The 25,398-nt window shown below is 42.3% G+C and overlaps 2 protein-coding genes across 10 annotated transcripts in view; one reads left to right on the top strand and one right to left on the bottom strand.

Moving 5' to 3' along the window:
- The window catches only part of DLG3 (discs large MAGUK scaffold protein 3), a 178,696-nt gene that overhangs the window by 149,658 nt on the left and 3,640 nt on the right, over positions 1–25,398 (top strand). For 5 of the 9 annotated variants that reach the window (XM_072125898.1, XM_072125900.1, XM_072125903.1 and 2 more), the window contains 10 exons: positions 9,641–9,755; positions 12,874–13,050; positions 13,144–13,216; positions 13,777–13,864; positions 22,034–22,075; positions 22,157–22,207; positions 23,351–23,452; positions 23,533–23,705; positions 23,784–23,893; positions 24,503–24,594. In XM_072125898.1, the coding sequence (XP_071981999.1) occupies positions 9,641–9,755; positions 12,874–13,050; positions 13,144–13,216; positions 13,777–13,864; positions 22,034–22,075; positions 22,157–22,207; positions 23,351–23,452; positions 23,533–23,705; positions 23,784–23,893; positions 24,503–24,594 (1,023 nt within the window). Of the gene's footprint in view, positions 1–5,341; positions 5,482–9,640; positions 9,756–12,873; positions 13,051–13,143; positions 13,217–13,776; positions 13,865–20,548; positions 20,595–22,033; positions 22,076–22,156; positions 22,208–23,350; positions 23,453–23,532; positions 23,706–23,783; positions 23,894–24,502; positions 24,595–25,398 lie in introns of those variants that run through there. The other 4 variants (XM_072125899.1, XM_072125902.1, XM_072125907.1 and 1 more) reach the window with 3 other exon arrangements.
- TEX11 (testis expressed 11) overlaps positions 10,223–25,398 on the bottom strand; it is a 285,428-nt gene continuing 270,252 nt past the window's right edge. Inside the window, exon 31 of the mRNA XM_072125889.1 lies at positions 10,223–10,294. The gene's annotated coding sequence lies outside the window, so the exon portion shown is untranslated. The remainder of the gene's footprint in view (positions 10,295–25,398) is intronic.

Here is a 25,398-nt window from a genome sequence, read left to right as displayed (position 1 = left end):
TTGCTCTCCTCTGCACCCGTTCCAGCTCTACTATGTCCTTTTTATACACTGGTGCCCAAAACTGTACACAATCATACCTCCCAACCGTCCCGTTTTGGGCGGGACAGTCCCGTTTTTTAACCCTTGTCCCGCCTGCACGGACCGTTAAGTGAAAGTCCCGGTTTTTTTGCGGTTTCACGGATTTTTCCGTTTTGTCCCGCCCCCGAGTCCCGCCCCCCCCCGAGTCCCGCCCCCGTCCTGCTCAGGATACAGAGAAGCCAGGGGGCGGGGTACAGCGTCCTCCTCCTCTCCAGCTCCCGGGCTGTCTGCTGCAGAGCCGGCACCTCCCCCATCCCCTCCCCTGGGAGGCAGAGCCCTCCCTGTCCTCAGGCTGCCACTTGCAGGCACATGGATGGATGGATGGATGGAGCAGTGCAGAGTGTCATGTTCTCTGCACTGCCCCTGCACAGCAGCCCCAGGGGATCATCCTCCGTGCAGGCAGGAGCTCTCCAGCTCTGCTACATCATCCCCTCCGTGCAGGCAGGAGCTCTCCAGCTCTGCTACATCATCCCCTCCGTGCAGGCAGGAGCTCTCCAGCTCTGCTACATCAATAGCTCCCTGCCCCCACCTCCTCCTGCTCCTCACTGAAGTTCGTCTGATGAAGCAGAGCCGAGTGTGTGCAGCTGCTGCAGTGTGATAACAGGTACTCTACAGTGACTGCAGGCAGCAGCTAAAGGGTTAAACACTTTCCTCCATAGACCCCCTGCCCCCATCCCTAATCCCCCCAGTGCCCTTCTATTCTGTTTTTATTGTACCATATACTTAATCCCTTAACCCCTTAAGGACACAGGGTTTTTCTCTCATTTCTCGCTCTCCAACTTCAAAAATCCATAACTTTTTCATTTTTCCGTGTACAGACCTGTGTGAGGGCTTATTTTGTGCGTAACAAATTTTACTTTCCCGTAATGTTATTTATTTTAACATGCCGTGTACTGCGAAGCTGCAAAAAATTCCAAATGTGGAAATTTTTTTTAAAAAAACCGCACATGTCACGTTCTTGTGGGCTCAGTTTTTTCGACTTTGACTGTGCACTCAAAATAACACCTCAGCTTTATTCTTTGGTTTGGTGCGATCGCGGTGATACCGGATTTATAGGTTTTATTGTGTTTTAATACATTTTCAAAAATTAAACGAATGTGTGCAAAAAAAAAAAAAAAATTTTGCCATCTTCTGACGCTAATAACTTTTTCATATTTCGGTGCACGGAGCTGGGGGTGGGGTCATTTTTGGCGAAATGAGCCGACGTTTTCATTGCTACCATTTTGAGGTCTGTGCGACATTTTGATCATTTTTAATTTCATTTTTTATGTGATGTAAAAAGGTGTAAAAGTCGCATTTCGGACATTTGGGCGCCATTTCCCGCCTCGGAGGTCACCGCCGCCCGTAACCGTTTTTATATTTTGATAGATCGGGCATTTTGGGACGCGGCGATACCTAATATGTCTGTGATCTTTACTGTTTATTATGTTTTATATCCGTTCTAGGGAAAGGGGGGTGATTAGAATTTTTAATATTTTATAAATTTTTTTTATTTTTAAAACCTGTTTTTTCTTTCTTTTCCACTATTTCTTAGACCATCTACGGTACATTAACCCTAGATGGTCAGATCGCTTCTACCATATACTGCAATACTTCTGGCTCATTGTAACGAACCTGCAGAAGCCATGTAGCCTCGTGTCAAAAGAAGACCCGAGGCTACCACGGCAAACGATCGCCGCCCCCGATGACGTTCGGGGGCACAGCGATCGTAAAAAAGACTTTGCCGGCGACAATGACCGACTGCGGTTATTAGCGGTGGGGGTTTTCTGCAACATGCAAAACCCCCCACCTTGTATGAAGAGGACTCAGCCCGTGAGCCCTCTTCATACACTCCTTATACTCTCTGCGTCGTAGAGCTACGGCGCAGAGCGTTAAGGGGTTAAAGGGGTTTTCCCACAAATACAAGTTAGGCTCTATCCATAGGACAGGGCTTAACCTGCTGATGTGTGGGGGTTTCAGTGATGTGACCCCCATAGATCATGAAAACGAGGGGTCTGTTGGGGTCCACATAAGGTCCATGTCATCGCTCTATGACGGTAATGGAGCAGAATGGTCATACACGGCCGCCTGCTCCATTACTCTGACGGAACGATTTTTGCGTTTCCATATTTCACTCCCCACTTTCAAAAATCAATAACTTTTTTATTTTTCCACGTACAGAGCTGTGTGCGGCCTGTTTCTGCGTAACAAAGTATACTTCCTAGTGACAGTATTAAATATTCCAGGCCCTGTACTGGGAAGCGGGAAGGAAAATATCAAATGTGTTTTTTATGGCTTTCACTGCGCGCTCAATAGGACTCCTCCCCTTTACTGCGCTCCATAGGACCCCTCCCCTTTACTGCGCTCCATAGGACCCCTCCCCTTTACTGCGCTCCATAGGACCCCTCCCCTTTACTGCGCTCCATAGGACCCCTCCCCTTTACTGCGCTCCATAGGACCCCTCCCCTTTACTGCGCTCCATAGGACCCCTCCCCTTTACTGCGACAACGAGCATGTCTCCCCCCCCTAGACAACAAGCATGTCCCCCCCCTAGACAACGAGGATTTCCCCCCCTAGACAACGAGCATTTCCCCCTGCTAGACAACGAGCATGTCTCCCCCTGACCCCTAGACAACGAGCATGTCCCCCCCCAAGACAACGAGCATGCCCCCCCCCTAGACAACGAGCATGTCCCCCCCCCAGACAACGAGCATTCCCCCCCCTAGACAACGAGCATGTCCCCCCCCTAGACAACGAGCATGTCTCCCCCCGACTCCTAGACAACGAGCATGTCCCCCCCCTAGACAACTAGCATTTCCCCCCCCCCTAGACAACGAGCATGTCTACCCCTGACCCCTAGACAACGAGCATGTCCTCCCCTGTGGCTGCGTGCCCTTTTTTGTGTGTTTGTGTTATTTTTGTCTTCCAGGACCGTGCCTGCTGTGGACTGCTTCGGATTCGAAGGATTACGTCTATGACCGACATTTCTAACAAATAAAATGGTCAACGAGGGTGTGTCTGCGTCTTTTGTTCAATAAAATTTTCTGAAAACGGTGTGATTATTTATTTTTTTGCGACACTCTTCATAGTTTGTCGTAGTAGTGGTGCCGGCTAGGTGACGGTGCTCATTACTAAGGGCTGGCCTTAGTGTTTGCCTTAATTTTTTTGGCAAATTTACACTAACGCCCATACCATTACCCCGGTACCCACCGCCACCAGGGGTGCCGGGAAGAGCCGGGTACAAACCAGTACCTGACCGTCTATAGATGGTCAGGTGTTGGGGCGGCTGCAGGCTGTTATTGTTGCGCTGGAATAGCCCCCTAACAGTGGCCTATCCCAGCTCAGTAATGGCAGGCTGCTGCTGCTTTATTGTATCAGGCTGATTTGAACAATAGGGGGCACCCCATGCCGTTTTCCCCCCCCATTTTTTTGTAAAAATGGGGGAAACAGCCTGGGAGCCCCCTTTAAAGGGGGGACCCCACACATATTTTTGTCAAAAATTTGAAGAAAAAACGGCATGGGGTGCCCCTATTTTTCAAATCAGCCTGATACAAAAAAGCAGCAGCAGCCTGCCATTACTGAGCTGGGATAGGCTACTGTTAGGGGGCTATTCCAGCGCAACAATAACAGCCTGCAGCCGCCCCAACACCTGACCATCTATAGACGGTCAGGTACTGGTTTGTACCCGGCTCTTCCCGGCACCCCTGGTGGCGGTGGGTACCGGGGTAATGGTATGGGCGTTAGTGTGAATTTGCCAAAAAAATTAAGGCAAACACTAAGGCCAGCCCTTAGTAATGAGCACCGTCACCTAGCCGGCACCACTACTACGGCAAACTATGAAGAGTGTCGCAAAAAAATAAATAATCACACCGTTTTCAGAAAATTTTATTGAACAAAAAACGCAGACACACCCTCGTTGACCATTTTATTTGTTGTCTAGGTGGGGGACATGCTCGTTGTCTAGGGGGGGTACATGCTCGTTGTCTAGGGGGGGACATGGTCGTTGTCTAGGTGGGGGTACATTCTCGTTGTCTAGGTGGGGGTACATGCTCGTTGTCTAGGGGGGGGTACATGCTCGTTGTCTGGGGGGGGGCATGCTCGTTGTCTAGGGGACATGCTCGTTGTCTAGGGGGGGCATGCTTGTTGTCTAGGGGGGGCATGCTCGTTGTCTGGGGGGGACATGCTCGTTGTCTAGGGGGGGGCATGCTCGTTGTCTGGGGGCGGACATGCCCGTTGTCTGGGGGGGACATGCTCGTTGTCTGGGGGGGGACATGCTCGTTGTCTAGGGGGGGGCATGCTCGTTGTCTGGGGGCGGACATGCCCGTTGTCTGGGGGGGACATGCTCGTTGTCTAGGGGGGGACATGCTCGTTGTCTAGGGGAGGACATGCTCGTTGTCTGGGGGGGGCATGCTCGTTGTCTAGGGGAGGACATGCTCGTTGTCTAGGAGGGCATGCTCGTTGTCTAGGGGAGGACATGCTCGTTGTCTAGGAGGGCATGCTCGTTGTCTGGGGGGGGGACATGCTCGTTGTCTAGGAGGGCATGCTCGTTGTCTAGGGGGAGTGGAATATGCCCCCCAATTATATACATAAATATACATTGGTGCCAGTGGATGCGTTGAAGGTATGAGCAGTGGCGTGGGCAGGGGGTGTGGCTAGGGGGCGTGGCTAGGGTGTGGCTTCTGTGGGTAAAAAGATCGCCGCGGCGCGCGAAGCGCGCCGCCATTTTGTCCCTCTTTCTCCTCCACAAAAGTTGGGAGGTATGCACAATATTCCATGTGTGGTCTGACCAGCGATTTGTATAAAACTATGTCTTTATCATGAGAATCTCCTGTTCTGCATTAGATGACTGATTCATAAAAACATTACATTTTACCTCAGCCTCTCAAAGTTCTAATGAAATGACTTAAACAAAACTATAAGTTTAGGTAACAAAAGCTCCACTCTACAGAACCCTTAGATTGCTCTGCTACTGAATATCTGGTGGTCTTATCATGTACACAAAGGGTACGAGCCAGCAACGGGGAAACAATAGCAATTCCTACGTGTGTGTTGTATTGGTATGACCCGCATGCTCTGCAGTGCTCCTGTATTACAGCTTGGCACATAGCCCGCTAGTAGTGACCGTGACTTACAGACAACTCCGCTGCGCATCGCCACAGCCTTACAGGGTGGGCGGGAAAATGCTGCGCTCTGGTTGGTTCTCAGTCTTGCACTTTCTTCCGATTGGTGGCCAGAAATCGGGTGGACACCGATTGGTTGCTTGACTTTCGACTGAACTGGTTGGTTGTTTGTTCCCAGCGGAAGAGGCGGGGATTTTATGGTTTTCGGTTGTTTCTGCGTTCAAACGGGAAAGTGAAGCGGTCACCGGTGTCCTTGTGTGTAATACGTGTGGGGAGGCGGGCGCGCCATACGGAAGGTCAGCAGGTACATAGTTATGAGTGTCTGTGGTGGAGGGTGCGCGCTGTGTGACGCGGGTGCGGCTGCTCCAGAGGTCAGAGCTGAGCGGCACCTGTGTGACAGGCGAGTCCGGAGCTCAGCGGACGAGCCTTCTGTGTGTGTGCCATTGCTGTGAATGGGATAATAGAGCTGCGGTGACTATCCGTAAATATTATAGGGCTTTGGTTTTATACTCTTGTGTTCGTTAGTAGCTGAGAGGAAGGAGCGCAGGTGTGAACATAGTCCGGATTCCAATTACACTGGGTGGAGAGCCCCATTCACCATAGTATAAAACGCACTCAGTACCTCAGTTATGGCTTCTGTGTACAGTATAACTAGTCCTCCAGAAATACATGGAGGACTTCTACTCCTGACCTGCAACAAAGCTTCTACATGAAGTTCAGAAATTCCCATAAAGAATCTGCAGCAGCTGCTATAGAAATCCCACCTACCGTGCGCTCCGTATAATTCACTGAAGATTATCCGTCTGTCTTCACTGTGCTGCGTTTAACCCACAGCTCCCGTTATTCCACACATGGGATTGGCGGCTGGTAATTCCACAATGGTTGTGACCGCAGCAGATGGCAGCGTTTTCACATCATTGGAGTTGCTGCCTTTATAAGCAGTGATGTGAACCTTCGCCACCGCATTGATTTTCAAGGTGCAGTATCTGCAACATGTTAAAGGAAACCTACCATCAGAAATCTACCTATTAAGATAGATCTGGTGGTAGGCGGCTGGCAACATTCTATTCCCTTATCTATTTTTACCTAATTCTAATATACTTCCTAAACTAAGACGTTATCTAACTAATAATAATCCCTTTATTTATACAGCCCATGCAGATTGCGCAGCGCTACACAGAGCTTTTCCCTGTCCTCAATGGGGCTCACAATCTAATAAACCTACCAATATGTTTTGGAGTGTGGGAGGAAACCAGAGGAAACCACACAAACACCACTAATATGCTAATTATCGCCAGAGGCGACTGGGGAGTGCACTAGCTGCTCTGGGCAGTGAAAGCATGGCTAATATTTTGCACTCATATTGGGGTTACATTTAAAATATGTCAGTGCGATTACATGCACATGAACATTGTTTTAGTGCAACATGTTAGATTAATTGCCAAATGTGGCTCATCTGCTGTTTCTGTGACTTTGCTACATGTATATATGAGTTATAGAAACAGTGTAGTTCATTGTAGTGGACAGGGCTATTCTTATTAGCCTATAGCTCACCTCCCTTGTTGCTACTGTAAAAATGGTTCCGAAATTCTGCACTGTTCTGCAATATTTCAGAATTTATATCCATTTACAATGGGTGATTGTGGTGCAGACAGGTGTAACAGAACTGTGCTTATGCATGTTTCTCTATTGAAGATAAGGAATGGAGTTTTATTGACGGTAAAATTGTTCCCACTGGAAATAAGTGGCAACAGTATGTACAATGTTTGATATGTATCACAGGCTTGAGACTGCTAGGAGTGCAACTAATAGGAGAAACAGCTCCTGCCCTGGAAGACAGTCTATTGATTTGACTTAGACTTATAATGCCATCTCTCACCAGCAGTGACTAGAGGTGTCTCACGGGGATGCTTATCGATTACGGAAGTTTTTTTGGACGCTTTTTTAAAGTTCGTTCCACACGTGATTGTGCAGGACTCCTCAGATATGCAAGGCATGCACAAAAATTTCTGGAATGAATTTATTTTTAGCATAACCATCTTAGAAGTTCTCTCCCTCCCCTACTGCCACCCTTTGCTGAGTTGTGATATGTGATAATACAAGGTAGTTCTGCACTGTCCATGTACTACAGTATGGCATGATGAATCATTCTTAATGACACATGCTGTCACATGATTATGATGAGAAGTCGCCCAAGCACCAGTCTTGTACAGGTCAGCAGGGGCACCAGGAGGATAGTTATGGGATTAATTGAGTTATAAAGGGTTATTCCCATCTTTAACGTTTATAGCCGTAGTCGCAAACCTATGACACAGGTGCCAAAGGTAGCACTATGAGCCCTCTCAATGAGCACTCGGGCTGCCCCAGCACAGAATTTACCAGACAGGACTTGAGATCCTCCTGCAGGTCCAGGTAGCCCAGGACGTGACACACTCAACGTTATTTTCAAGTGAAGCATCTGGGTCTACCTGAGACTGCAGGAAGATAAGGTGTGGACATGAGCGGATTATCATTGGCGCCATTGAAACTCCCGCTCTTAGCGCCACAATTCTTCCTGGTTAGTGAGTTTTCAAGGGAAGTCCAATGGCAATCTGAATTTTCCCTCCTTCTGTCAATGATCTTTCTGTCCTCGGGTCAGTTGACATCTGTAACGCGGAGCAAGAAGATTTTAGTAAGTTAATGCTAGAATTGCGGTGTTGACACTTGGCGATAAATAAGTGGGCCTTGTTGCAGTTTGGGCACTCATTCTCTAAAAGGTTTGCCATCACTGGTTTATAGTATTTCAACAGGCAGTACCACACATGTGATGCCACCAGGTGGCATCAATGAGATCCTTCACCCAAGAGGGGGGGGGGGGAGCTTTTGGAGTTATCCAGTCTCCGGTGTTTCTTCATGTAACTTGGCACTCCATGATGACAGATTTTTCAATGATGATCTTTTATTAGGGTAAATTGTATAGCAATCCAGAAAAAATACTTGTGTAACGTTTGAGTCTTAAAGGAAATCTACTACAAGGATAAAGAATTGTAAACCAAGCACTGACATACTAGTGAGTACCCCCTCTGGCAGGTTCTGCTTTTCTTTAAGCCTCTTAGGACCTTGTTTTTACACTAAAAAGGTTTCACAAAATATGCAATTGAGCCTCAACGGCTCCAGACTCCATAGATGTCAATGGAGCTTGGAGCCCCAAAGGCTCATCTGGATAATTTTTAAAACACCTTTTTCTTAAAAACAAAGGCATATGAAGCTACAAGAAGAGTAGCTTCTGCCAGAGGGGGCACACACCAGTTTGTCAGTGTGCTTGGTTTACAAGCCTTCATCCTGGTGGTAGATCTCCTTTAAACAATTCAGACCTTCATCAGGCATGGATTGCAGAAAGTATACAGGAGGAAGGGCATGCTGTGACCGCTAGAGCTCTGTGGAAGCAGGGAGCAAAGCGGGGAACCCTCTAGAGAAGAACACAATTTAATCTGCGTGTGACTTGATGGTTAATCCACTCCCTGAACTCAGCAGAGTAATTGTTACATCGCTTTATTTTATTCTGCTGCGATTGGACGAGTTTTCCTAATATAATGTTGGAGATGGAGACTGTAGTATTGGCTAATTTATGGCATTCTAAACATTTCGATTTTAGGCAAATAGCTTTAAGGGCAAGTACATTGTAAAGAGTATTAAATCTTTTATAGTGGACATCTCTGCACCTAGATAGTGAAGTATGTAGTATACTCTAAAGCAGTGATGGTGAGCAAAAAAGATGTTAAAAAGCATGTTATTACAGTGTGGAAGATGAGAAGCTGGGGAGAGCAGGAATGCCCCACGCGTATCGCCCGGCTCCCCTGTGGGACTTACTTTTCTAATTACTACCATTACCCCAACCCAATGTATACAGCTTTCTTAAGATGTACTACCACATGTATTAACTCATGAGCCAGACTTTCCTGATCATAATGTGGCTTCAGATGGAGGCTCATGTGATCTTTATGTCTATCAACAATTGCCCTGCCAGGACCGTAATCTTATAATCATGAATTCTATCATAAGATCCTGGCAGGGTGATTGTGGTAAGATCACATGGCCTGCCATCTGCAGCTGTTTTATGGTCAGGAATGTCTGGGTGATGAGGTAAAAGAAAGGAAGCTTCACTTTACATAATGAAACATTTTTTCAAGCTGCTTTTTGTAATCTTGATTGCTGTATTGTTACAAATGGAACCTTTTGGCCAAAGCTAAACACTCATTGTAAGTGACTGACATTGGTATAAACATTTAGGGGGCCCTGTTGCTCTGTAAAACGTTCACTGCCGTTTCATTGGGATGTAGCTTTTTGCTCCTAGAAATTACTTGCATTCATTGTACTGGAGTTAGAAATTATACTAAAGAGCTTGAAGATAAAATGTATTTTTTTTTATAAAAGCTTAGACCTTTAACTCCTTTGTTTGTACCTTCTTTCACCCCTCTTTATAGAGTATAGTCGGTTTGAGTCAAAGATCCATGACTTGCGGGAGCAAATGATGAACAGCAGTATGAGCTCTGGGTCTGGTTCCCTTCGTACCAGTGAGAAAAGATCACTTTATGTCAGGTGCGTGCATGATGTATTTTCTTTTATTGTCACCTATTTGAATGTAAGCTCAGAGAGATCCTATTTAATTTCCAACCCAGAAGACCTAAACCATTTTCTGGTGCTTTATTAGTTAATAATTTTTCTTTTATTTTTGATAACCTATTCTAATTATTGGTTATTGAATGGGTTTTCTCATTAACATACTTATCCTCTGATTGTGTGGGAACCTGACTGCTGTGACTCGCTGTGATCTGTGGAATGGGGGACTGTAATTCCCCTTTACTTTCACAGTAATGGTGGGTACTGCTTTTAAAAATGGGAGTTGGAAATGGGTGGGGTGGTCGATAGGCCGGCATAGGAAGCTAAGGGAATCTCTCCGTATGAGTGAAGCTGTTCTGGCACAGATCTATTTGTGGAACAAAATACAGGGTTGTTGAAACGCGCACTACCAAACAGCAGACTAGTTGGGTACAAATAAGGCTCTTTATTTCCTGCAATAGTGGACAACTCGTTTCGAGAGTGTACTGCTCTCTTCTTCAGGTCCAGTTAGTTAAAAACTACAAAAAGACATAAAATACAAAGAGTATAAATAAGGAAAAAATGTACAGAAAATGTATATATAAAAATATATTTGTATATATTCACACACAATAATGAAACTGCAAGAATGTAGTAGTAGATGTTTAAAACGTATACAGATATATAAGAAGCGTTTGACTAGAATACGTATCAATATATGCAATTTTGTATAAATTATGGTATAGAAAATTGATAAAAATTCATAAAAATAGAAGCAGTGAGTGGAGTTTTTTTTTAGTTTTAAAAAGAGGAATGTATTGGGAAAGGAATTGCCGGCGATCCATAGATCTTGCTGGGGAACTGGATAGGCTCGATGTCCCACTAGAAGTATGAATAGTAAGTTGAACTGTGTCATGTAATGGTGGTGCTGGATGGCAAATAAATTCGCAATGAGAATGAATTGCCCGGGCGGAGAGTGCAGTGGTACGGAGTGAATGGAGCCGGCGCCAGAAGCTGTGGGTGTCAGCTATATATTATAACCGACACCCGCCTCTAACACCCGCGATCGGAGATCGGACAACGGCGTGTTAGGGGCATTTAAAGTGGATGCGCCGCATGCTCAGTGTGTTACATTACACAGTGTAATACACCTGTATTACACGGTGTAAGGTGAAGAATAGCTTGAACAAGCGATCAGTGGATCGCTCAAGCTAACCTGTAAAAGTAAATTTAAAAAAGTTAAACATTAAATAAAAACCTTTTTTAATAAAAAGAATTAATTAAATAAAGTTAAAGTTCCCTATACACATGCAATAAAGTGAAAAAAACCCACAAAATCGCCAATAAACCCCACATATTTGGTATCGCCGCCTCCGTAACAATCCGTACAATAACTCAGAAACATTATTGGACCCGCTCGGTGAAGACCGTAAAAGCAAAACCCGAAAAACTCGCCAAAAATGTATATTTTTCATAAAATCTCTACACAAAAATGTTCTAAAAAGTGATCAAAAAAGTTGTGTGCGCCAAAATGGTACCACTGAAAAGAACTCAACACGTAAAAAATAAGCCCTAAACTAGCTCTGTCAACCCAAAAATATTAGTTATATCTCTCTGAATAGATGGCGCTGCAAAAACAAATGAGATTTCCTCTATATTAGTTTTTATCCAGTAAACTTGTAAAAATAAATGAAAAACTATATAAATGAGGTATCACCATAATCGTAGTGACCTATAGAATAAAGATACACTTTTAGTGTACGGTGTACGACCCCCAAAAAATACAAAAAGAAAGTAAGCCAAAATTGACAATTTTCTTTTCCTCTATACATTCAAGAGTTAATAAAATCTCATCAATAAGCTAATGACCCACGAAAATGAAGTATTTGTAAAGTGCATCTCATGTCGCAAAAAATAAGCCCTTATAGCCCAAATTGCCAAAAAAATAAAGATTGTACAGCCAATAAAAAGTGACAATGCATAATCTGCTCTGAATGGCGCAGCTTCCCTTCGATGCCCTGGCGTGTGCCCATACAGCAGGTTACCACCACATATGGGGTATTGTTATACGCGGGAGAAATTGGGTATCAAATTTTGTGGAGCTTTTGGTATTTTATCCACTGAGAATTTGTACATTTTTTGAAAATTTTTGATTTTGTTGTAACCCCTGTAGAACAATTAAAGGGTTAACGTACTTCACAAAAGTTGTTTTACATACGTTGAGGGGTGTAGTGTCTATAATGGGGTAATTTATGGGGTTTTACTTTTATTAAGCCCTCTCTAAAAGTGATTTGAAACCTGAGCAGGTCCCTCAATAGAAGGATTTTGTGTTTTTTATGAAAATGTGAAAAATCGCACCCAACGTTCAAAGCCCCATAACATCCTACAAAAATAAGAGTATGCATAGAAAACCATGGAGGCATAAAGAAGACATTCGGTTAATGTTAGTTATTAAGTATTTTTGTGGTTATGACTGTGTGGAAAAAGTGGAACATTTTGAAGTTCAAAAATCGAGAATTTTTCCAAATTTTCACCAAATATCTGATTTTCTCATAAATAAATGCAAAACATAACACCAAAATTTTTCAACTAACATGAAGTACAAAGTGTCACAAGAAAACAATTTTAAAATCACTTGGCTATGTTAAAGCGTTCCGAAGTTATAACCATTTATAGTGACACAGGGCAGATTTTAAAAAATGGGCCCTGTCAGGAAGGTGAAAAGTTAGGGGTTAATAGTGCGTCTTTCAACTACACTGTATTTTGTTCCTCAGATGTATCCATTATTTGTATCCCAACTAACAGACCATCAGTACCACATAAGCGCTGTGTATCACTTTTGCTTATAGGAAACTGGCATGGGTCTTGTAGACAAGATACTACTTTCTTACAAGTACTGCCACTGTTAAGAGACTAAAAAACGGCTGATCTAAGGAAGTAATGGCAGGCGAGATGAGGGAGATCATGGGGGAGGGCCCAATTATACCAAAGCATTTGTTGTAGGTTTTTTTTAGCAACAAATCAGTCTATGGATGTAACTTTATCATATGCAATTACGGTGGCTCTCTTAAAAATGTTTGCTCACTTGTGATACCTGATTTGAATTTTGTCATCTTAGGGCTCTCTTTGACTACGACCGATCCCGGGACAGCTGTTTGCCAAGCCAGGGGCTGAGTTTCTCTTATGGGGACATTTTACATGTTATCAATGCTTCTGATGATGAATGGTGGCAAGCTAGGCTTGTCACACTGCATGGAGAAAGTGAACAAATAGGTGTGATCCCCAGTAAAAAAAGGTGAGCTGAAAATTTGTTTTGCATTCAATCAGCAAGCCGACCAATCTTTTTGTTTTTCTCTAACATAAGAAATATATACTCTTCCATTTACAGGGTTGAAAAAAAGGAGAGGGCTCGACTTAAAACTGTGAAGTTTCATGGGCGTTCTGGTATGGAAACAAACAGAGTGAGTATGGCTGCTGTAGCATATGTTTAAAGTACCTGCAATTGTTTACATTTTAATTCGGTAATTTTACAAAATCAATAACCTGCCATATATAGAGGAATGTGTGTCCATTGATACAAACTACAAACACAAGGTTTGTCTTGTTACTCTAACCCCATTACTCTAACCTCCTCTTTTTCTAAAATGGGAGCAGGGGTAGGAGTGTGTTAGCTGCAAGTAGCCCGAAGTCGAACTGGAGCAGATGCCCAATGCTAGATAACTAGTCACCTTCATAATGGCAAACATCAGAGTCGTGCACAAAATTAAGTTTATGTTTCTTTTTGTTAGAGACCTATCCTATTCATGTTGACCCTTGCCACCCCATTCATAACACATTCATTACAATTTTGCTTTCTTTTTGTGCATGACTGGTAAACCCTTATTATTTTATTTAGTTTTGTCTTGATTTTGTTTTTGTTTTGTTTTTGTGTTTCTTTTCGGTCCCTCCCTCCTCTCCCACTCTCTTTGGGCATTTTCATCCTTGTTACCCATTGTCTGTGTCATCACCTCATCTGACAAAGTCCATCAGATCCAAGCGCAAAAAGAGTTTCCGACTATCCCGCAAGTTTCCATTTTACAAGAGCCTTGTCCAAGAGAACGCCAATGCACGTAAGTAAGAGAAGAGGGCACTTCATTGACCCATGTTACCGAAGTGTAGTATAGTGCTTTTAGGTTAATAATAGCGCTTGCTTGAGTAGAAGAGCGCAGACTACAGTAGCCCTACAGTTCACATACATTGTGTATATCACAGCTCACTTTTTAAATAAGTGAATCCTCCATTAAAGACGTCGCCTCTTTTTGTGTTTTCACTTAATTGTGCATGGGGTCATCAGACACTTTAGTCAACGTAAGTGCTGCCAGATATTGACACAATTTCGCCCTGCATAGTCTGTTTGCTGGGTCTTGACCTGTGACCAATAACTAACACCTTTTCTAAGCATATGGAGAACATATACCGTATATACTCGTGTATAAGCCGAGTTTTTCAGCACAAAAAATGTGCTGAAAAACGTCACCTCAGCTTATACACGAGTCATACATACAGTCATAAAAAAAAATATTTAAAAAATAATAAACTTATATACTCGCCCTCCGGTGGCCCTAACGTGCAGCTGTATAATACTGGGGGCACGCTGGGCTGTGCTGTATACTACTGGGGGCAGGCTGGATACATACTGGGTGGATCTGTGACCAATGCATTTCCCACCCTCGGCTTATACTCGAGTCAATAGGCTTTCCCGGTTGGGTTGTAAACCTTCATGCATCCATAAACATGGTAAATTTCTGATTTTGTTCTTTTGAATAGTTTACTCAAAATGTTTTTTTTTAATATTTATTTATTTTTACTTTAAGAGTGTCTGTCATCATTTCAGACACTGTCCAGGTCTACTGAAAAACTGAAATTGTTGCCCATATTTATACTCTAGCTTTAAACCTATTCTTGTTGGATAACCATTATAATTACCTTAGATGTTACATTACAGATCATGATAACCAGCTCTCGTAAACATATCATATTACTCTTTAACGAGGTATCTTAAACTGGAGTTTTTATATTTTAGCTTTGATCTATTGGTTGTTCTACTGATCTCCTGTGTATCAGCAACACTTAAAGGAAACTTGATTTTAATTGCCATGGTGATTAGAACCTTCATGGCCACACAGGAAGTACCAATGTATGTTTACAACTTTGCTTCTGTCGGCTTTTTGAAGGGGTCAAAACTGCTGACTGACCTCCTTATAAGGGCTGCTCACTTGATAGTACTTTAAGCTGTTCTCTGTCCCCTCTAAACTGAAAGGAGGAAGAACAGTGTTCTGGCAGTGTGCCCAGGATCAGAGAAATTCTGATCCTGGGCAGTTAACTCTTTAGAAAGGCCTGGATTGCATATTGTAAAAGAATGTCCCCTCCCACATCCATTTTGCCACCAATAAAATTTGAATGGAAACTATTTTAAAAGTCCTACAGTTCCCAAACAAATGTATATAAAAAAAATGACACCTCACACAGCCACTCCAACAAAGTATAAAAAGGGTTCTCTCTGTAATCATACTGACCCAAAGAATAATGTAGTACCTGGAATCACGCTTATATATTTTATATACACTGTTAAAAAAAATATATATATACAGTATAAGCAGAGGCCCCAAATTTTACCACAAAAACCTTGTAAAACCTATATTTTTTTTACTCGAGTATAAGCCGAGTTTGGGGTTTTCAGCACATTTTTTTGTGCTGAAAAACTAGGCTTATACTTGAGTATATATGGAAACCCAATATATATGGAGTATATATAAATGAAACCCAAAAGAACCCATCCTGGAATGAAATATTCCTGTTGCAATTCTTCATTGATTACATAGTGGAATGCATTGAAAACAATTAAATCTAAAAATATCAATGAAAAACAGAATTACTATCCCATGGGGGTCTGGATTTGGAATAATACTCAAAATCAAAGTGGAAAAATCTAATTTGAGGCTGATGCAGCTTCAGTGGAAATTCCTCGAGACACTAATGAGGCTGAATAGTTGGCTTCCAAGGCCAGTATGACTACCTGGACCACTCCTGATAAGGCAGCGGATGTTCTCCTGAAGGATCTCCTCCCAAAGCTGGATTAAAGAGGAGCTTTCCCCAGATTTTGACCACCCTGACAGATTTTGACCCTGAAAACAATGCCTGCTGATAAAGGGTTACAAGTCGTCCCCATATCATCTAAAATTAGCTGCCAGCTGTAATTATTAACCTTCATTACAGATGTTTTTCTGATGTACAAATTAGCTTTTGTGTCTGGTGTATGACTCCTCTCTCTCAGGCTGCCAGTGAACCACACCCCATTATTCTGACTGACAGCTCTGTGTCTCTTCAAAGCCCTTCCCGTCTTATATTCAACTACAGACACATAAAGCTCTATGTACAGATGGGAAATAGTGTACATTTTTTTACACGGTTCTTTGCGTAACATTTATGCCATGTGACCAGTGACTTCATCACAGCTCCTTTAGCTTTCTAAGAATAGCAAACTATACACCATGTATGTGATTACATAAAATCACAGCAGCCTCCAGATGGAGAGGAGTAGAAGTCGTTGGAGGCTGCTGAGACTTCATGTGGTCAGATACATGCAGTTTGCTATTAAGAGGCTAAAGGACCTCAGATGATGTCACTCTGGTGACATGAACAGTGACTAGTAAGGAGGCATATGGCATTGGGAGGAGGGTAGATGAGAGGGACCGGTCGAGTGGGACACACCTCCCACTGATTCCAGGGACTATAAGATAAAAGGCGATTTATGCGGATGTAAGCAAAACAATTTTTAGATAAAAAAAAAAGTGTCTGGGTTAATAGAGCTCTATGGGAACCTATCACTGGCTGTATATGTGCTAATGTGTTGACAGGTTCCTTTTAAAGCAACATTCGACTCCTGGACAGTCCATGGGTCTTGGTGGTAAGGAGGAGATGTTGTCCCAGATGTGCTTGACTGGATTCAGGTCTGGGGAACGGGCAGGCCAGTCCATGGCATCCATGCCTTCATCATGCAAATACTGCTGGCACCGTACAACCACATGAGGCCAAACATTGTCATGCTTCAGTATTGACATCTTCAGGCTCTGACACAGCCCCATTTTACAAATCTACCCAGTGCTGTCATAAGAGGTTATAGCTTTAGAACACTTTAACATATCCAGGGGAATTTAAGATTGTTTTCTCGTGACACATTGTACTTGTTGTATTTTGTGTTCAGTAATTAAAAATCGGAAACTTGGCAAAAGTTCTAAATTCTCTACTTTTGAAGCAGATGGGTCATTGCACCAAAATGAATTCATAACTTCCATTTCTCAAATGTCTGCTTTATGTTGGCATGGTTTTTTAAGATTCCGGGTATTTTACTAGAATGTTATGAGGCTTAGAATTTGGGTGTCGTGTTTTTCATTTTTTTGAAAATTGCCAGAACCTGTACAGGCGGTACCCTACTTAAGAACACTCGACTTACATACAACCCCTAGTTACAAACGGACCACTGGATATTGGTAATTTATTGTACCTTAGTCCTAGGCTACAATAAATAGCTGTAACAGTTTTCAAAGGAGTCTATAATGAAGCTTTATTGTTAATTCTGGGCAACCCAACATTTTTAAAATCCTAATGTCACAGACACCAAAAAAGTTCTGGCTGGGATTACAATGATAAAATATACAGTTCCGACTTGCATTAAAATTCAACTTAAGAACAAACCTACAGACCCTATCTTGTATGTAACCTGGGGACTGCCTGTATTTGGAGACCTGTTCAACTTTTAAATGACTGTGAAGGGCCTAAATAATAGCAAGACTCGTAAATTACCCCCTCAACATATGAAAAAGCACTTTTAAGTAGTTTAACCCTTTAGTTGTTTTATAAGGAGTTTTCAGATGCCCCATGTTTGATGGTAAACTGCTGTATGGGTATGTGGACGGAGCGTAGGTCAGAGCAGATTTGCATTGTCAAATTGTAAAGGCTAGAATTTTTTTCTTTTAATTGTGGAAATATAGGGGCTTATTTTTTTGCCACATGAGATGCACTTGGGGTATTTTATAGCTACTTGATAAGATTTCATTAACTTTTTGTTGGTGGAGGAAATGAAAATAATCAATTTTTGGTAAGGTTTGGGGTTTTTTTGGCCATTCATCAATCTGTTATTTTATATTTATTTTAAGGAAAATCTTGTTAATTTTAGCATAATCATGTTTTTCAAATAACCTTTTTTATTTTTTGGCTTATTTTCTGTGAGAAGAGTTGTTCTTTTTAGTGGTCTTATTTTGGAGCATTTTTAAGGGTATTAATTAAATATTATCCTTTTTCAGGGTTTAAATTTATTTTAATGTTTAAACTTTCTTTTAACTTTAGTTTATACAAAATTGAACTTTATTGCTGATTCAAGTCCAATGCACTGCTCTACAATACTAATGTAAACTGTCTGGTATCCTAACACATGCGCAGAAAGCTTAGTCGGACCCGGAAGCAGCATGGAGGATCCGTTCCTTAAGGCAAGACCCTTACACACTGTAGTCATGCTTGACCCCAGCGTGTAAGGGGTTAACAATTGTGATCGGAGCCGGCGCGGATTGCAGGGGTTGTAGCACGGTGTCAGCTGTGTTATAAATGCTGACAATCACCGCTTTTTATGCCGGCCCAGTTTGTGAGCCGCTGCCAGTAACTGGGTGTAATAGCATGTCCCGGTGTGGAAAGTATCTTCCCGCAAGGACCTACCATTGCGGCCAAGTGCGTGTAGGGGGTAATCTGCACCTGCAATCTCGCAAGGAGTCTGAGGATCTCATTCTGCTATGCCTGGCTAGCACCTGCTTTGCAACCCTCCAATATAAAATTTTGCCATGCATTTACTGACCCACTGCCAAACCAGTCATGCTGGAGGCTGTTGCAGGCAGCAGAGAACATTAACCATGGAGTCTCCAGACTGTCAGGTCTGTCACATGTGCTCAGTGTGAATCTGCTCTTGTCTGTATAGAGCACAATATTGATTCTGCCATTCGCTGTGTATGGTTTTTAGGCTGTAAGCACAATGCTGACTTATGGATGTCAGGCTCTCCTACCCCCCATTGGCGTTTGTCCTGACAGTTTGAACAGATACGTGGATAATGCTGGCGTGCTGGAGGTCATTTTGCAGGGCTCCAGTGCTGTTCCTCCAGAGAGGTCCTACTGCTGGGTTTTTGCCTTTTAAGCAAGCCCCTCCACGCTCCCTGTTGTTTTGGCTAGCTCTCTGCTCTGCTTGCTTATTTCATCCTGAATGTGCTGCAACTTGTGTTGCAAGATGCAAAGTGACCCAAACTGCAAAAACTGGTGAGAACAGAGAAATGCTCTGTGGTGACCACCTACAGAACCAATCCTTTATCCTTCTAATTGCTAAATCAATTCCACCTCTTGTCTTTTCAGTTTGCACAACAGCAGGAGAAAATAATTCATAATCAATGTTGCCTCCTTTGAGATTGCTTTCATACAAATGTGATTGACTTGGAGTGACATTGTGTTAATTGTTCCCTTTATTTTTTTATTGGAGCAGTGTATATATTATAAACAATAAGAATCTAATCTTTCAGATCACACCTGCATTATGTTTCTGTGAGCTATGAAACTAGAGGTATTGGTAGTTGAAATAAAAAAAAATATCCGGATGTGTCTTTAACATGTGAAAAGCTTTGTTCTATAGAGCCCTAGAAATGGGCATCCAAAATCTCTAGAAGTTCTAACACATTGTGTATAACATTAGAATCCAGCTGATTTTTGTCATAACCTAGCTGTGCATGCTGGTGGGTCCCTGTAAAGGAATGCAGATACTGAAACACAAATGTATTGCATTTTTATTTTGATAAAAGCTGTAGCAGCCATCTTGTGTGAGGTACTCTATGGTAGAGCTTGGTGAGCCTGTTATATGACCTGTGTATGTAAGGAGGAGATGAGCTACACACCGTCAGGTTTTGCCAGTGGTGGATCCTGTTATAGGCCTTCATAACTGGTGATTATTCTGGAGACTTTCTGGAGTCGGTGTTTAAAGCAGCATTACTTGTACAGAGCTATGGATAAGAGCTCTGCTACTAAACACTAGCAGTGTCTGGAAGATAGATCATCTTTTCCGGGGCGCCTCTAACCCATTCTAATGCTTATTAATAGTGATGTTGAGCAGGAACAGTATGCACTGTGCATGCATTCTCTATACGAATTGTATATTTCTGGTGGAGAACAGACTTCTTATATACAGGGTAGTTTATTACACAGATGAGATTTGTGGCTGTTAAAATACAGAGACCAAGCTTTTTCTACATCTACAGTATGTACTACATATGTATACTGAGTGGAATATCTGCATTTTGTGTTCAAATGTGGGTAATAAAAAATGTATTGATTAGGATGGTAATGTTTTGTATGGAAATTGAGTACTTAGATTATCTAGATTTAAGAAGATTACAAATATACATTTCTTAGTTTCCATATTGATCATTTCCCTATATTAATTTAGTAAAAGGCTGACGGTTCTTCGATATTCCTGCTTTTTTTCCCTTTCAACTTTTCTGTAGTGCTTTTTCCAGTTATGTCTGACACTTTCTAATACTCCTGAATGAAAGGGGTCAGATGCACCTTCATCCTTGTGGACAAGATTACTTGTACTTTGGCATATTTGTCACATAAGGAGGTGGTGACATTTCTTTTAGCGTGGTAATTTTTCTGCTGTCCCTAACACTGTCTTTATCTTGCTGTCTCACTATCTCTATCTTTCTCCTCTTTCTTGTCTGTAATATCAGGACTTCCCTGGCTTAAGTGACGATTATTATGGATCAAAGAGTCTGAGTAAGTCCCTCAGTGTGAGTGGGAAGCTCCTGTCCTCTTGGTTGGGTTGTCTGCTTGGGGGCATGTGCTGTTAGGTCTGGGCAGTGGGTACACTCAGTGATGTGATTTCTTACCCTTATTGCACATATAAGAATCTGCTGCAGTTTAGATGAGGGATGCAGTTAAAGGGAACCTGTCACCAGGAGACCTCGATTTTAGCCCTCCACACTTCCCCATAGAGCATTGCATGTACACTGCTAAACATCTTATCGCAAGAATCGGCTTTACGGAGAAAAAGATAACTTATATTTTACCTTTGAAAGGCCTGTGCAGTGCGACTACTCCAGTCACCAAATGGGCGGGGTTGAAAAGGAGTATATTCCCCCCCCCCCCACCCTCGGGAAACGTCTCCTCAGTGTCTCATTTTCAAATCAATATTACCGACCCTCATCCGCCCCTCGTCTTCATTTGAACGCCCCCTTGCTCGTTCCTACTGTTGACGTCACCTACTCACGTCCCACCTGCTTGCTGACCGCGTCTGGCATTCTCGTGCCTGCGCGGTCAGCATCGCTTGTGCTGTGCGCACAGACATGCGCAGATGAAGCAGTGCCGGCTGCAAGGTCCCCGAATTCATCTGCGCATGCCCCACACTACGCTGACAACTCGCCCTAGGTAGTGTGGCGCATGCGCAGATGAATTCGTTCAATGAAGACGAAGGTCGGTAATATTGATTTGAAAATGAGACACTGAGGAGACGTTTCCCGAGGGTGGTGGGGAATATACTCCTCTTCAACCCCGCCCATTTGGCAACTGGAGTAGGCAACTGGAGCACAGGTCTTTCAAAGGTAAAATATAAGTTATCTTTTTCTCTGTAAAGCCGATTCTTGCGATAAGATGTTTAGCAGTGTACATGCAATGCTCTATGTGGAAGTGTGGAGGGCTAAAATCGAGGTCTCCTGGTGACAGGTTCCCTTTAAGCCTATGATATATCATTCTAAACCCCCAGGAATTTAGGGTGCTGACCAATAACACTCATTCTATGAGGGCTGCTTAACTAGCACATTTTTTTTTTCAGATTTTAATTTTTGAACTTTTTAAAAAGTGTAGCTTTTACTGTTAGCTAGGTTTAACTACCTGGAAGTTACTTTTGTAATTTTATTTGTAAATGGCATATTGTTGGTGTAATACAGTGCTTTTTTTTTTTTTTTTTTTTTTTAAAGATTAGCCTGATATATAAAGAAAAATTACTTTAACCTCCAAAGCTTTGTATGTAAGGGTGAAATGTCATCTAGGCAGTATCCTCCAGTAATCATCTAGGTGGCCTAGTATAGACCATGTAATGATAGTGCTGCTTCGTAGTGTTTGTGTCCCCTCCCTCCCCTCTATGCAATGTTTGTGCAGCGCTTTACTTGTAAACTGACTGATTTTGTCTCCTATTAATTGTAACTATTAATTTACAGAAGCTGTGACATCGAATACCAGTGACAGTGAGAGTAGTTCCAGTAAGTTATCACTACTTTTAATGTAACCTTCCTCATTTCCATAACATTTTGCTAATAAGAGCTGTCTAACTTGCTCTACAGAGGGACAAGAAGACACTATACTTTCATATGAGCCTGTGACTCGACAAGAAAGTAAGTGAACATCTGCTTTACTATAGTTGTCTTTTCCTATTTGCTTCTGAATGCTCAGTGATGCACTATGTTTCCTAGCTGCACAGCTGGCAGTACTTTCATATCTTGGTTTTGTTCTATTCATTCAAATTATTTGGCACATTCAGGTGAAGAATTGGATCCATGTTCAGAGTCTATTTCTTTAGAGTACCTATCTCTTTACAGCTCTTGGTTATTGGGCACATGGCATGACGAACAATCATTTGTAAAGTGGGGTCATTTTATAATCCAGGGTCAGCAATATATTAAAATAAACAACAATATTAAGGACTTGCATTCCTCCCTTCTATTCAATGCTAGTAGTCTTAGATTATTTATTACATACCCTTTTGAAGGTGCTGTTCAGTGGTGAACATTCTGATGACTGGTTCCCTTTTATCTGCTTTAAAAATTTGAAAACCGTTGAACTGCAGTTTGCTGAGTTTTTGGTTGTGGTATTTGTACTACACATTCAGGACAGTATGTTTCAAATGTGCTTGAGAAAATGTAAAATGACGACTGTAATGAGGGCCATGATCTGGCGCTGTTCATGGTGCATTGGGTACACACTGTCTGCTTGTGACCAAGCTGCTCGTCTTTCAATGAAAAGTGGAGGCAGGGGTGAGGAGCGCTCACTCTTTTTCCACATTTCCTGGTATCTGGTTTGGGTGAGTCCACAGCCATGTGACTGTGTAGCCCAGAGCCCCTTCCATACGAGTACATGCTATGCCCTCACTATGGAGCTGCACAGCTTGGCCGAACATACAGTGAAAAAAAGAGCTTGTTCTATCTTTTTGCCTGAGACTGTGCGGTACAGTGACAAATGTGTGTGTGCTCATCATACGGTACCATGAACAATACACTTTAATGCTAGTTGTATGCCAGCTGCTGTTTATACGGCTGTTATATACGGTCTTGTGTATGGGGCATAACTTTTTATGATGGTAACCAATGTGCTATCAATACCTAAAATTATAAAATACACTGCTATTCTACCCATTATGTGAGATATGTGCAGGTCCCGGTATTTGTACAATGTAATACACCTGGCAATTCAGGCACCTTGGTCTTTTTTCTAGTTCTGTGTTCTGGAAAGTTTTCTAATGTGTAATTTTTTTCTTCTAGTCCATTATACAAGACCAGTCATTATCTTGGGTCCACTGAAGGACAGAGTCAATGATGACCTGATTTCTGAATTTCCTCACAAATTTGGTTCCTGTGTTCCTCGTAAGTTTCTATTTACGCTTCTAGAATTAATATTGTTTTAAACAACTTCCAACACTCCTAATACTCATAAATTGCTACAGACACAACAAGACCTCGAAGGGAGAATGAAATTGACGGGCAGGACTATCATTTTGTTTCTTCTCGGGAGCAAATGGAAAAAGACATTCAGGAAAACAAATTCATAGAAGCCGGGCAGTTTAATGATAATCTTTATGGAACTAGTATTCAGTCTGTACGAGCGGTGGCTGAAAGGGCAAGTATTGAAAGGTGCATGTTAGTCTGTCATTTGTTTCCCTATTTGTAGTTTGCTCTAATGTCCTCTCTTCCACAGGGAAAGCACTGCATTCTTGATGTATCTGGGAATGCTATCAAACGACTGCAACAAGCACAACTTTTCCCCATTGCTATTTTTATTAAACCAAAATCGGTAGAAGCACTCATGTAAGTGAATATTGTTTTCTTTGGCTTTTCTTTAATTTACTGTATATGCAGATAATGCTTCAAGAAAGCGACCTACTGGAAGATACATAGAAACCCATGAGACTATTGCAGATAGCAATAACTGTGTGTAACATAAATAAGACAGTACTGTCACAAACCCAATGTATTAGTACTTGCTATTCCTACCATTGTCTGTATACCTGTGTGGCTTTGAGTATGAGGGAAGCAATGTGTGTACATTGGCCGTCCAATGGTAAAAAATGATGGGAGAGTGCGCATTGCAATACTGTCAACATCAATGTCCACTGCTTTGAAAATTGAATCAAAAACTGGTTTGACGGTAGTAATGGATCTGTCTGATCCCTAGTAAGTTTCTGTTACTAGGAGATAAAAAGTCTGCATGTGAGAGGTGCAGCAGGTATTTCCCACTCCTACCCTTTTTTTATAGGGACAAAACAATCACTTACCTAATGGTGAAGCTGAGATATAGCTCCTGTATGATTTCTGATGCACACTTCCAGAGTCCCAAATTAAGTCAGAGCAATCAAAAAATGGTCAAATTGATTTCTCCTTTACTATTCATCTTTACTTGTTTGTTGTTTTTAATAGGGAAATGAATCGGAGACAAACGTTTGAACAAGCCCACAAGATGTTTGATAAAGCCACCAAACTGGAGCAGGAGTTTGGAGAATTTTTCACAGGTAAAGCTGGATGTAGTTCTTGGGGCTGTTTGTCCGACTGATGCCAGTCCAAATTCGGCACCAGTGAAGTGAATGTCTCGCATTAGAACAACCAACAGAACTTGTTACCCTCTGTGGGGCCAGAAAAACATCTAATATGTATTCGAGTGAATTCCTGCAAGCGTCAGTACTATTACGTTGAGCTTCTGTTGTAATAGTACTGCCTTTTGCTCATAAGTGGAACTGAAACTTCTCTAACACCCACGACCATAGATTTCTTTGATTGCGGGTGTTAAGACCTTGGCATTACCACGGCGTGTTAGGGAAATGTGCCGCTTACAGGGGGGAGCAAATCCTACACCTGATTTTGATACTTACGCCAGAGCTGCCCAATGCGATTAGACAAACATTTTGTTAAAGCCCAAGTCTGAGAAAAAGACCACACATTACCATAAAAATAACTAAGGATAAACCCCCCTCCACTCCCACCCACACTTGGTATTGCCACGTCAGTAACAAATCTGAAGCATTAACGAATACACATATCAAAAACCTCACACGCCCCAAAATGACACCACTGAACAGAACAACTGAAAGGCCACTACCGGCTGTGTGAAAAAATGCTGATGTTAAAACAAATCAAATAAGCTTTTATTCAGTCCAATTGAGCAAAAAAAAAAAAACCTACATAAATGAAGAATCCATGTAATAGTATTGACCCATAGTATAAAAATAACATGATATTTTTGTTACAGTAAACACCAAAAACAACAAAAGAATCCTGGAACAAGAATTGTTTTTTTTTTTCTTCTCCACCACAAAAGG

Source organism: Engystomops pustulosus, chromosome 9 (genome assembly GCF_040894005.1).
Source record: "Engystomops pustulosus chromosome 9, aEngPut4.maternal, whole genome shotgun sequence".
Taxonomy (NCBI): Eukaryota; Metazoa; Chordata; class Amphibia; order Anura; family Leptodactylidae; genus Engystomops; species Engystomops pustulosus.
The sequence above is the reverse complement of the archived record's forward strand: the minus strand, read 5'-3'. Positions and strand labels throughout refer to the sequence as shown.